The sequence below is a fragment of the Gymnodraco acuticeps genome, unplaced genomic scaffold (genome assembly GCF_902827175.1).
Source record: "Gymnodraco acuticeps unplaced genomic scaffold, fGymAcu1.1, whole genome shotgun sequence".
Lineage (NCBI taxonomy): Eukaryota > Metazoa > Chordata > Actinopteri > Perciformes > Bathydraconidae > Gymnodraco > Gymnodraco acuticeps.
Window position 1 is genome coordinate 2031964 of NW_022990499.1, and position 12452 is coordinate 2044415.

At 42.2% G+C, this 12452-nt stretch overlaps 1 protein-coding gene across 1 annotated transcript; it reads right to left on the reverse strand.

The window, feature by feature from the left end:
* Positions 1-6550: 6550 nt before the first annotated feature.
* LOC117552862 (putative nuclease HARBI1) lies at positions 6551-7399 on the reverse strand. Its single transcript, XM_034226539.1, has one exon. It carries the CDS (start codon positions 7397-7399, stop codon positions 6551-6553), a length of 849 nt encoding a protein of 282 aa, XP_034082430.1.
* Positions 7400-12452: the final 5053 nt, after the last annotated feature.

Genomic DNA, 12452 nt, shown 5'->3' on the forward strand with positions numbered 1-12452 from the left:
TAGTATATTCCCCTCAAAGCCGTGGTGCTTAAGGGGGATGGCTTTTCAGGCTGTTCCCGGGCCTTCGCATAGCAGTCACTAGGTAGTATATTCCCCATAAAGCCGCGTTACTTAAGGGGGATGGCTTTTCGGGCTGTTCCCGGGCCTTCACATAGCAGTTTCATTAGGTAGCATATATAGGTAGTATATTCCTCTCAAAGCCGCTGTGCTCGGGGAAGAATCAGCTCTGGGCTATTCCTCAGGCCTACACATAGCAGTCTCACTTAGTAGTATATTCCCCTTAAAGCCGTTGTGCTTAGGGGGAATGGCCACATGGCAGCTCGCAAGGCCCTCTACTTATCAGTCTTACATCACCAGCGTCAGGCTCGGGCTACGCAGTTTTGGGGGATAGTATCTAATCTCCACGCAGTTTTGGGGGTTAGTTATTTAATCATCACTCATCGTGCTATGTATATCTATGGAGTGATGATGCCCGAGCCTAGTCGCCAAACTCAACTATATGCTGCTTCTAATAAACATGTTAAAGGAACACGTGAGTTGTCTGACTGAAATGGGGCGAAGCCTGCGAGCTAGTTCAGGCAGTCAACTCGAGCACTTATGCTGCATTCATACACGCCCCCTTGCCACTCTACAACCAACCAAACAGAGTCTCCTTAATATGCCGCTCTATTTAACCTGCCAGATCTCTCTCCATGCATTGCTTGCTGCTGCTATTGCTGCAGCTACCTCGCTGCTGCTTGCCTGCCCCACCACCACCACCACCACCCCAGCTTCCACCCCAGCTTCCACCTGTAGGCTCGGGGGTTAGTTATTTAATCATCACTCATCGTGCTATGTATATCTATGGAGTGATGATGCCCGAGCCTAGTCGCCAAACTCAACTATATGCTGCTTCTAATAAACATGTTAAAGGAACACGTGAGTTGTCTGACTGAAATAACAAATGGGATTTTACAGATCCTGTTCATTCATGATTTTTCTCCTAAATAATACTTTCAGTTTAGATAGACTTGTACAATATTTGCTTTGGCCTAGAAGCCTACTATTGGATTTGTTTTAGATAGGCACAACATGTTTCAGATGCAGACCTTATTTTCCTGTTCCATGTTAAAATAAACTATTTTCAGTGGTACCGCTGAGAAAGAGTAATGTTTTTGGTCATGGAAAATTAGGTAAAAGTCATGGAGAAGTCATGGAAAATCATTGGTGAAAAAGTGTATGAACCCTGAAAACAAATAATGTGCTTCTTAACAGTGTTCCCTTTACACAGTAGCAGTTAAAATACGTCTTGTAAATCTCAACTTAAACATTAATTAATGTAGTCAATTCAAATATAAAACCAAAGCTATTTGCCACTGCAGGGCATTCAAGTTGTATCTAGTTTGTTATAGAAGTTGCTCTCAGAGTCCAGGGATTCAAAAGAAAATTCAACTTTGCAGTGGTTCCAAAAAACTCTGGTTCTATCAACTTCGCCGTACTTACTTACTTATATGAACCTGAAATTGATCAAAGTATGTCCTCTTAAATGGTTTGGTCAACGTGTTTAGAGTTTTGAAAATGTCATCACAGATTGGTTATAAGTATGTTAGTTAGTGGGGGGGAAAAATATCGAACAATGAACATATTGAAGCATCATAAAAATAAATAATGTATTCTACATAAAGGCAACTTTTATGATTACTTCTTTTTCATATCATACTATAATCTCAAAATACTACATTTTCATGTCTCCTACCTAATTTCAGTTTTGTATTTCGTCAGATTTACACTACTATAGAATTTGCAAGTCTGTTTTATTATTCAATTATACATCTAATTTAAGAATAAATAAAAACTTTAATTTGTTTACACAGTTGTGTGTCAATTGAGTATAAATCATTTTACAATCAGCAGTGTCTGCCAGATGCTCCTTATCATTTCACATTGGGATCACCCTGTGTTGAACTGCAAGACACATACAGCATGGAGCTCTAAATGGGGCACCCTGTTGTGTTTGCGTGTTACTATGTATGTTTTACAGTTTTCGCTTTTTTCACGGCATTATCTTTGTACAGTTATGTGCTATGCAATCACATTAGAAAGCAATGGGAGGTATAAGAGACGTGTAATGAAACTCTAATTACAGTTATGGGGAGTCATCACAATCCCTCCTCCCCCTCATTCAAAGACATAAAAACATAGAGAACCGCAGTGTCCTAAAACCCGGAAGTAAGTTAGCATTTTTACCACGTCCGGTTCCTTCGATAAAAAGCAATGCAATTTCTCCATAGGATTTTGGAAAATAGCAGGAAATAAGGTCTGTGTTTGACACAAATGGAAGAGACAGATCACGTGTTGTTCTACGACATTAAATAAATCAGCAGTGACCCCGCTGGTGATTTTTGAAGAGTTTACGTGTCTGAAAAACGATGGTTGTTACCAAGTGGCTGAATAGGACTATAGAAGTTGTCCAGGCCGTTGTACGTCATTACACCGAACACGTAAACACTCTCGTCACATTCCTCATCTCAGCTTCGGTGCCTCCCCCCTGCTAGCAACTCTGCAGAAACCCCCATCACACAACTTAATGATGTGGAAGATTCATCTCGACGCCCAAAATAACCCATTATCTATCCGGCAATAGACACATTTTGGAGCGCTGACACTCTGTCATGGTGTCACCCTCTCCATTCATGCCCCGGCTTCTCCCAGGATGCAGGGTGCTGCTGGGTAGTCTCCCCCTTGCTGCTAAATAGGGGTATTTGTGGAAATGAGAAGTTGTTAAGTAACAGCAGGAGGGTGATGTGAAGAATGAGAGGGCATTGCACTTAATTCGCTTTGAATTGCCGTCTTAGAGAGCCCCAGAAACAAGAAGCTGTGCGAAGCCTAATTGCTGGAAAAGGTTGCTGGTCACCAGAACTATTCATATATATATGCTTGCTTCCAGCAGCCAGTGGCACCCTAGCAGTGAAGCCTGTTGTCTCATCTCTTCAAACCACTTGGCTGCTCAGTGGGAGCAACAACTAAACATATATCAGTAAAAGCCCAAAGCTCAGCTGGGTTCCCCAATGCTAGATATGCATGTGCACTAAAGTAGTCATGGGAATAAAGCAAAGAGAATTATAAATGAGGTTTTAAGACAGATCCGTGGCATAGGTCGAGTCATTAGACACTTCTGAGTTAAGTGTTCAGTCATTAGAAACAAGTCTGAGTCAAGTCCTGAGTCATTAATCACAAACTTCAATAGAGACAACTTCAAGATAGGTATCAAGTCATTAGAAACAAGTATGAGTCAGCTTTAAGTGATTAGATTCAGGAAGCTTCAAGCTCTTAAAGATCAGTCAAAGTCACGCCTGGAGTCTTATGCCCCGGCCACACGAGGACGACAATGCAAATCAATCAAACGCAATCGCAAAAAAGCTTCCGTCCACACGCAATAGTCATCCGGATAGTGTCTGTCCACACGAGACAGCTCCGTTTAGCTCCAACCGCTGGAGAAGCTGCAGTACATATGCAGGAGCCTGTACGTGGCGCTGTAACTTCCTCCACAAAAGCAGCGAGTATAAGATCCCCCCCGGATGTGTAAGGCACAAACAAACAAGATGGCTGATGCAAGAAAGGATGTATTTTCGTGGACTGATGATGAGGTAGAACTTCTACTTAGGATCACGTTAGACTACAAAAATACAGGAGAATGTTGACTAGGAGTCCTGCAAGTTGAAGTATAGCGATATAGTCGATTTATTTCAGGCGCAGTATCCGACGACCGACACAGGGAAGGATTTCCCTCACGGCGTGGGCGCCATTACAAAGGCCCAGCTTGCCGCCAAGCTAAAACAAATCCGCATGAAGTACAGGCATGCGGTGGACACTAAGCGTCGGAGTGGCCAAGGACGTGTTGTGCTCATGTTTTTTGAGCTGTGTGAAGAGGTCTGGGGTGGCTCGCCTGCTACGCGCAGCCTTACGTCGGGCATCGAGACGGGGGACCTGGAAGAGTCGTCTTCCGGACCTAGTTCACCCCGGAGTTTGGAGCGTTCTAACGATTCGCCAGAGTCGAGCGAATTCAGCGGAAGTCTGCCAGCTGCTGCGGTTGTACAGCATCGCAGGGATCTGCTCCAGGTATGTTCATTATGTCAAGCTTAACGGACTACATACTACGATACAGTACCTTTCACAGAAAAACTGAACATGTTTAAGCTTTATAAAATTAGAAGGTATTGAGAGCTGTTGTATTTGTAAAAGTAGAAGGTATTGAGGGCTGTTGTATTTGTAAAAGTAGACGGTATTGAAAGCTGTTGTATTTGTAAAAGTAGACGGTATTGAAAGCTGTTGTATTTGTAAAAGTAGAAGGTATTGAAAGCTATTTCACAACATGCCTTTGGTCTTATGTTATCTGGTGGCTATGGTCCTATTGTGTAATACTAAAAAAATGCTCTGGTTTATTCAAGGTGCAGCTGAACGGCCACAGAAGGGACCGCCTGAAAAGAAAACTTCCAGCTGACCATGCCGTGCAGGAAGACCTCAAACTAAAAAGGAGGATGGTGGAGCTAATGGAGCAAAATCAGCAAACATCCATCCGCAACACAGAAAGCTTTCAGCAGATGAATGATAACATTCGGGAGGGCTTTTCCCTGATGAGGGAATTCATGCATGCGCAACCCCACAGTAGCAGCGGTGGACAATTCCCGGGACAGTCACCGTACCTGCATAGAAGGCCACAGCCTGCCTACACACCAAACCCCTCTACACCACACCTGCACACGATGACCTCTGACCCCCCACGGCAACCATCTCAGTTTTCATACAGGCAGTCACTCTTTCAAGAAGACTGTTAATGCACAGAGCTTCAGTTTTGTTGCACTTTATGTATAAAGAAAGTCTGGAAGTGGGTGCAGCCAATTTAACTTGTTATTCCAGTGAATATGTTTATCCCTATTTTTGTTGCCAGTCAAGGTGTTCTATTCCTTGTTGCACTGTGAACATGTGGACTGAAAGCATTTAACTTTTTATTCCAGTGAATATATGTATCATTATAGCTCTTGCAAATGTTCTTAATAAAAAAACCTTGCAAAATAACAGTCTTGTCTTTCATGTCAATGTACTCCGCAAGCACTCTTCAGCACTCTTTACTGTATTTCCCTCATTACAGTCAGTGAGATATCTATTACTGGCCAAGTTGACTGATAAAGCAGTGAGCTTCAGTTTTTTGCGTTGTAAGCCAGTTGTTTAATCCATAAGAACCCAGACCCGTTTCTACTTTTGGGAACATTAAGGAGAACATATACTGTATAGACCACATTTCTGATAAATAACCCCCCCCTAGTGTCAAATATCTGAAATGTCACATTGGGCTTTAATGGTAAAATAACTCATAACTTCATTAATGAAGATGCTTTTTTGGTTTCAATTGGTTTGAACATTGTTTGAACTGAAGAATAAAGGATATATTAACTTAATATAATTGAATCAGCTAAATTAACTGAGCAGATCATAATCATATTTTTAATCGTGCATATATGTCACTCCAAGTCAGGATGGAACATCAGTGTCACAGCGATGTTTGTCTCATTGGTTGTTTCATATCAATTTGACCAAGACATTTTATTATATTGTTATGGGAACACAATATCACATGTCCTGGACCATGACCCACCAGACTGTTCAGTGTTAGGGACTTCATGAGATTGTGGGAGGGAGGCGTGAGAGTGCTTATCATGAACAATTAATTGTGATTTTATCAGAATCTTAATAAGGGGTTGTGCGATATTAATATTGCATGAGGCTCTGCTTAGATGTAAAACTGTATTATATTGTATAAAAAAATCATGATAGTTAAAAAAGAATGTCTCCCTCCAATATCATTAATAATATCTCAACAGCAATATCAGTCTAAATAGAATGAACTACTTATGTTTTACAAATAATTTAGACCTACTTAGAGTACTAAAATGTGACAAAGAAACTATATCAAAGCCCCCCTTCTAACCCTCAGTAACACTTAATATGTTTCTCCTTTAAAAACTTCAGCAAACAGCCAGCCAGCCTGTTGTTGCGTGTGGCAGAAAACCCCACTGCACATGTCGTTGTGTCCCTGAGACACTTCACCCCAAATTGCTCCTGTGGGGATTGTCCACAGTATTGAGTATGTAAGTCGCTTTGGATAAAAGCGTCTAACAAGTGACATGTAATGTAATGAGATAAAATAAAGGCTAAAGCTTTATAAGGAGCTTTCCAGACCATTAAAGTTCATGTGACACCGTGCCACGTTGGGTCCTTATGGGAAAGTATAAATATATATGATACTGCGTTTGCACATTTGTTATTTGTTGCACTTTATGTTCAAAGAAAGTCTGGAAGTAGTTCCAGCCAATTTTATTTTTAATTTCACACTTTGAACATTGGAGAATCACATATTTTGTAGCGTAATGTTACATACATTAAGAAGTACTAAGTACAACAACAAAAAACCTGTCACTGAAGGAGCTGCACAGTGAATGTAACAAAGAATGTTTATTAGATCTTAACACTGTAACCTTCCCAAAAAAAAATACAGTCTGTCTTTTATGTAGTCCTAAGGGTCAATGTAAGCCGTAAGCACTCTCCTCACTCTCTTTCCCTCCCCCTCATTACAGTCAGTGAGATACCTATTGCTCTGTGTGGGAGGCTGTACATCCCTTTCACCTTGAATTGTTCCCAACACAGATTGATCATCCACAGCCTCCTTACTGGCCTCACAAAAATTGTGGAGGACAAAGCAGGAGTAAATGACATGGGGCAGTTCATCCATGTTTATGTCCATAGGCCTTCTGAGTGCAGCAAATCTGGCCTTGTGGCGACCAAAAGCACACTCAATGACCATACGTGCCCTACACAAAGTTAGCCCAAAGTACTGTTCCTGAACTGTGGAGCCACCTGTTGCATATTCCTTCATCAGGTACGGCAGCAGCGGGTAGGCAGGATCCCCAAGAAGATAAATTTGTATGGCCTCCTCCTCATCCACAATCTGTTTTCTCAGAGCAGGGATCTTTACAGTTTTCAAGTACATGTTTAGCTTTGAGTTAGCAAAGACCCGTGCATCATGCACACTCCCAGGCCACTTTACCACGACATCCATGAATCGGTACTTATAATCACAGACGGCCTGTACATTAAGGGAATATTTGCCTTTCCTGTTGATGTAGTCAGTGGAGTTGTTAGATGGCTGCTTGATTTCGATGTGGGTTCCGTCCACTGCTCCTAAACATTGTGGCATGTGATGGGCACAATGGAACCCCTCAACCAGATCCGCGGTCTCGGGCTCAGTAAAAGGCAGCTTGATATATTTTGGACCCAGGTGGATGGAGATCGCTCTGCATGTCTGCCTAATAATGAGGGACAAAGCCTGGCGCGAAACACCGAAGGTGTAAGCAGTCTTCCGCATCCTTCCCCCATCGCTCAGGTAATACAGTATTAACGCAACCATTTACAGTGGATCAATTGGTGCCCTCATGTTTGATGTTTTCTTTTCGATATATGGGCACAGTTCTTCGGTCAGGGCGACGACAGAGGCTCTGGACATGCGGAAGTTCTCTCTCCATTCATCATTCACGACAACGCTATTGACAAAATTGTCCCACCAAGTGCTGCTTCTGCCCGGTCTTACCCAAAACCTTCTCCTGGTTGCCCTTCTGGTTATTCCCCGCTGTAGTAGCAATATGTAAGTCATGTTCTCCATGTCCTGTTTTTGCTGATGGAGGGTCTGCTGTAGATGTTGCACAAAGAACTGTAGCATGGTCAGTAGCGTCCGGAGCACGATAGCAAATCTGCGATCCGCCATTGTTGTTGTTGTTGTTGTGGCGAAACACATCAGCAATGACGCGGGGTACGCGGAGGTGAGCAGCAGAGGTGGGGAGAGGCGGGGCTATTGCGCAATCATTATCAGAAAATGATTGTATAGGGCGTACACACGGAGCCGTTTGACCCCCCAGAGCGTTGCGTATGCTGTTCTATCCACCTTGGGACCCGTTATTGTTTCCGCAATCGTTTAGTGCCGTATTCGGTCGTCCTCGTGTGGCCGAATGGTCTATATCAGTCTTTCTCAAAGACCACTGGTGGTCCGCGAGCGACCCCAAGTGGTCCGCGAGTATATTAGTAAAATGCCACATTTGAAATTCATATATATTATAAGTTTAAAGTGTTTCTCAAACTGTTAAACAATTACTAGTATAGAGTGTATCATAGATGTAGCGTAGGTACGTACGTACGTTTGTTTTACGTCTTATGTCATAAATGATCTGCGCGGTCAATTTGAGTGGTCAACTAAAAAAAATAAACAAAAGAACGGTCAACTGACAAGATGGATCGATGGCTAAAGACAGGGTCAGTTAAAAGAAAATTAAATGAAAAATCGGATGCGACAGTCAAGGTGCATCGTCCTGATGCAGGTGATTCAGCAGCAACAAGTGCTTTTGTGTGTGTTACTGTGTCCCAGGAGAGTGGTTCACTGTCTAACAACCACCCGGCTGAAAGCTGTGAAACTCGGCTTGAATGCAGAAAGTCCAGCGCTAAAGTGAAGAGAAAATATCACAGCGACTACATCAAATTTGGCTTTTTGGACTGGAGATTAAGAGGATCCCAATCCACAATGTGTTTTGTGCTACGAGTCGTTGGCGAACGAGGCTATGAAACCTGCCACGCTCAAGCGACATTTTGAAAGTAAACAAGGATTACATTGGGAAACCTTTGGGAGTTTTTGAGAGAAAACTTGATGAATTTAAGAAACACATGACGAAGGCGCCCTCACAGTTTTTTGTACCGGGGGAAAATGCGAAGTCTACAGAAGTATCATACAGGGTATCCCTTCTAATTGCAAAAGCAGGAAAACCTCATTCGATAGGTGAGAATTTAGTCAAACCAGCTGCCAAAGTTATGACTAACATATTGTTTGGGGAGACCGCAAGTGACGAAATTAACAGGGTCCCACTCTCTAATGACACTGTCCAGCGGCGAATAACAGCCATGGCTGAAGATGTGAAAAATCAGCTGATCACACGTTTACGCCAAAGCCAGTTTTTCACACTGCAGCTGGACGAGTCAACTGATATCGGCAATGAGGCAAATCTGCTGTGTTTTGTAAGGTATATTTATGCTGGCGGTGTGCAGGATGAATTTCTTTTTTGTCGTTCCCTGCCGACCAACACCACAGGGGAAGCCATTTTTGACTCGGTCAACAATTTCATCGTGCAGAATCATATCGACTGGACACGATATACACAGATGGTGCGACTGCAATGACTGGAAAACATAAGGGACTGGCAGCGCGCATACGCGCAGTTGCACCTTGCGCCACAGCAACACACTGTTGCATTCACAGAGAACAGCTGGCTGTGAAGAAAATGCCACCATGCCTCAAATCAGTACTGGACCAGTCTGTGAAAATTGTGAATATAATAAAAAACAAAGCACTGAACACACGTCTTTTTAAAGCTCTGTGTGAAGAAATGGGAAGTGAACACACAAAACTGCTTTTTCAAACTGAAGTTCGCTGGCTGTCGCGTGGGAAAGTTCTCACCCGTCTATTTGAACTGCGCGATGAGGTGATGTTATTCTTGCATCATACTGATGAACTGTATGACCGACTGCATGACTTCCAGTGGCTCTCACAATTGGCATACCTGGCCGATATCTTTAGCGTTCTCAATGCTCTGAACTTAGCGCTGCAGGGGAAAGCTGTTACTGTTTTCAATGTGCAGGACAAAATTAAAGCTGCACGCCTCAAGATGGAATTGTGGTGTGTCCGTCTGGATCGCCAGGAGTTAGACTGTTTTCCGACGCTGGCGGATTTTCTCCTCGCTGCAGATGAAGAGCTGGACGGCGGCACAGTTGCAGCCTTCAAGGAACATCTGCAAGGCCTTCACTTTCAGCTGGGAAGATATTTCCCAGAACTAGATGCAGGCTTTGAGTGGATCAGGAATCCATTTGGGGACAAAACACACATTGAACACCTCAGTTCCAAGCTCCCACCGAGACAGGTTGACAGCCTTGTGGACATCGCATTTTATGGGACACTGAGGACGACTTTCAGAGAGAAAAGCTTGACAGACTTTTGGGTCCACGTCCAGCCTGAGCACCCAGAGCTGGCTGACGCTGCTCTGAAACAGTTGATGCCGTTTCCAACCACCTACAACTGTGAAGCTGGTTTTTCTGCACTTGTTGGTCTGAAAACAAAGCAGCGTAACAGGATCAATGTGGACTGTGATATGAGACTCAAACTCTCCAGTTTGGATCCCGACATTGTTTCACTGATGTCTCAGCACAAGCAGCACCATTCCTCCCATTAGTTGGCAACAGAGACATGCAGTGTATGAGTGAGTAAACAATGCTATTTGTAAATGTAACAGTGTAAATAATTATCTTGTGTTTATTGTTAAATTCATATTTAACTTGGGACTGCAACCATAGTTTTACTGTATATTATTTTGAAAATCCGCAGCGGAAGATGGTCGTACTAAATGCGGTGTATTTTGCATATCTCTCAGTAGCAAACGATCTTGCTGTCAGTAAATTGCGGCTCTGTTCGCACGGACATTAACTCCATAATAAATGTAGTCTACGTTTCATATGATGTGTCAAATCTCTCAGCATTTACCGTTTAAATCGCATATGAACTAAATGCTTGTAGAATCTGTAGTTGTTTTGTATTGTCGATTTAATGTGTGAACGAGCGATAGAGAAGTTCACACAAAGTTGTAATTATTAGGCTGTAATTTTTAATATATTGTTGGAGTGGTAAACAGGCTTATTATTTTATTTAGGATATTTGGGGAGTTAGGTGGTCCGCGAGTGTTTTATTATTGGCTAAGTGGTCTGCGGTCTGAAAAAGTTTGAGAAACACTGGTCAATATGACACTAAACAGTAACGCAAACGACCGTTTTCGTCCTCGTGTGGCCAGGGCATTAAAAGTCTGGTTTAACTCATTTAGACAAATCTGACTGATTGTTCAAGTTACAGTAACAACTACAAGCTAAGCCAAGTCTTGTTAAGTCTCAGCACTTTGTGAAACAAGCCTGGTTGGTCAGTGTATGTTTTGGTCATTGGATTTTCTTTTCACAAAAGGATATTAAAAAACTAGTGGAAATTTAATTTAATAAGGCCTTTTTCTTAATCATGGTCAAAAATGGATTTACTAAAATAAAAAAACGGGATGATTTTCATGTTCTACTTCTCAAAACTAAAACTAAAACCAATAGTAAACAGAAACTAAAAAAACCCAGTTTTTTCATATTCTGCTACCAGAAGTTGTCTTACAAAATAAGAGCGCAGATGAGGACGGTCCAGTCAACCCGGTCTCACTAAAAAACTTGTAATAGCTACGTTGGTCCACTGGGCAAGACGTAGTATATTCACAAATAACCCTCTCAAGACGTGACATGGATACAATACAATCCAGCAGCACCAACGCCTGGTCTGCCACATGTGGAAGCCCTTCTTTAGTTTTTCACCTGCTGAGCCCAGAGTAAAATGATTTTGTATGAACAGCATACCACACTGGACAAAGTTATAGTGGGGGTGCCAAATCAGGCAGCTGCACCACCTGTTCTGCTGAACATGGGGTGTAGAGAACCGTGCAGATCTTCCCTATTGACACCAGGATTAACCTTGTCTAAAAAAAAGAACATTAACAGTGTGAGAGAGGAGCAGATATAAGGCAAGGCAAGTTTATTTATACGGCACCTTTCAACAAGGCAATTCAAAGTGCTTTACAAAAATGAAAGACATTAAGAAAATGGCATTTAAAAACAGTGATTAAAAAGAAAAGATAATAAAATAAACATTAAAAGAAAAAATACCTGAATAAAAGTTACAGTGCAGTTTAAGATATGAATAGTTCAATTAAAAGCAGCGGCAAAAATAAAAGTCTTCAGCCTGGATTTAAAAGTAGTAAGAGTTGTCGTGGACCTGCAGGTTTCTGGGAGTTTGTTCCAGATATTTGGGGCATAATAACTGAACACAGCTTTACCATGTTTAGTTCTGACTCTGGGGACAGAAAGCTGACCAGTCCCTGAAGACCTGAGAGATCTGGATGGTTCATAATTTAGCAGGTCAGAAATGTATTTTGGGCCTAAACCATTCAGTGCTTTATAAACCAGCAGCAGTATTTTGAAATCTATTCTTTGACACACAGGAAGCCAGTGTAAAGACTTCAGAACAGGAGTGATGTGATCCACTTTCTTAGTGTTAGTGAGGACTCGAGCAGCGGCGTTCTGAATCAGCTGCAGCTTTCTAATAGATTTTTTAGTGAGACCTGTGAAGACACCATTGCAGTAGTCCAGTCTACTGAAGATAAAAGCATAGACAAGTTTTTCCAAATCCTGCTGTGACATTAGTCTTTTAATCCTAGATATGTTCTTTAGGTGATAGTAGGCTGATTTAGTAACAGTTTTAATGTGACTGTTGAAACTCAGGTCAGAGTCCATGACTACACCTAGATTTC

Bases quoted from the DNA above. Each gene is read 5' to 3' on its own strand.
- LOC117552862 (XM_034226539.1), bottom strand. From the start codon at position 7,399: ATGCGGAAGACTGCTTACACCTTCGGTGTTTCGCGCCAGGCTTTGTCC.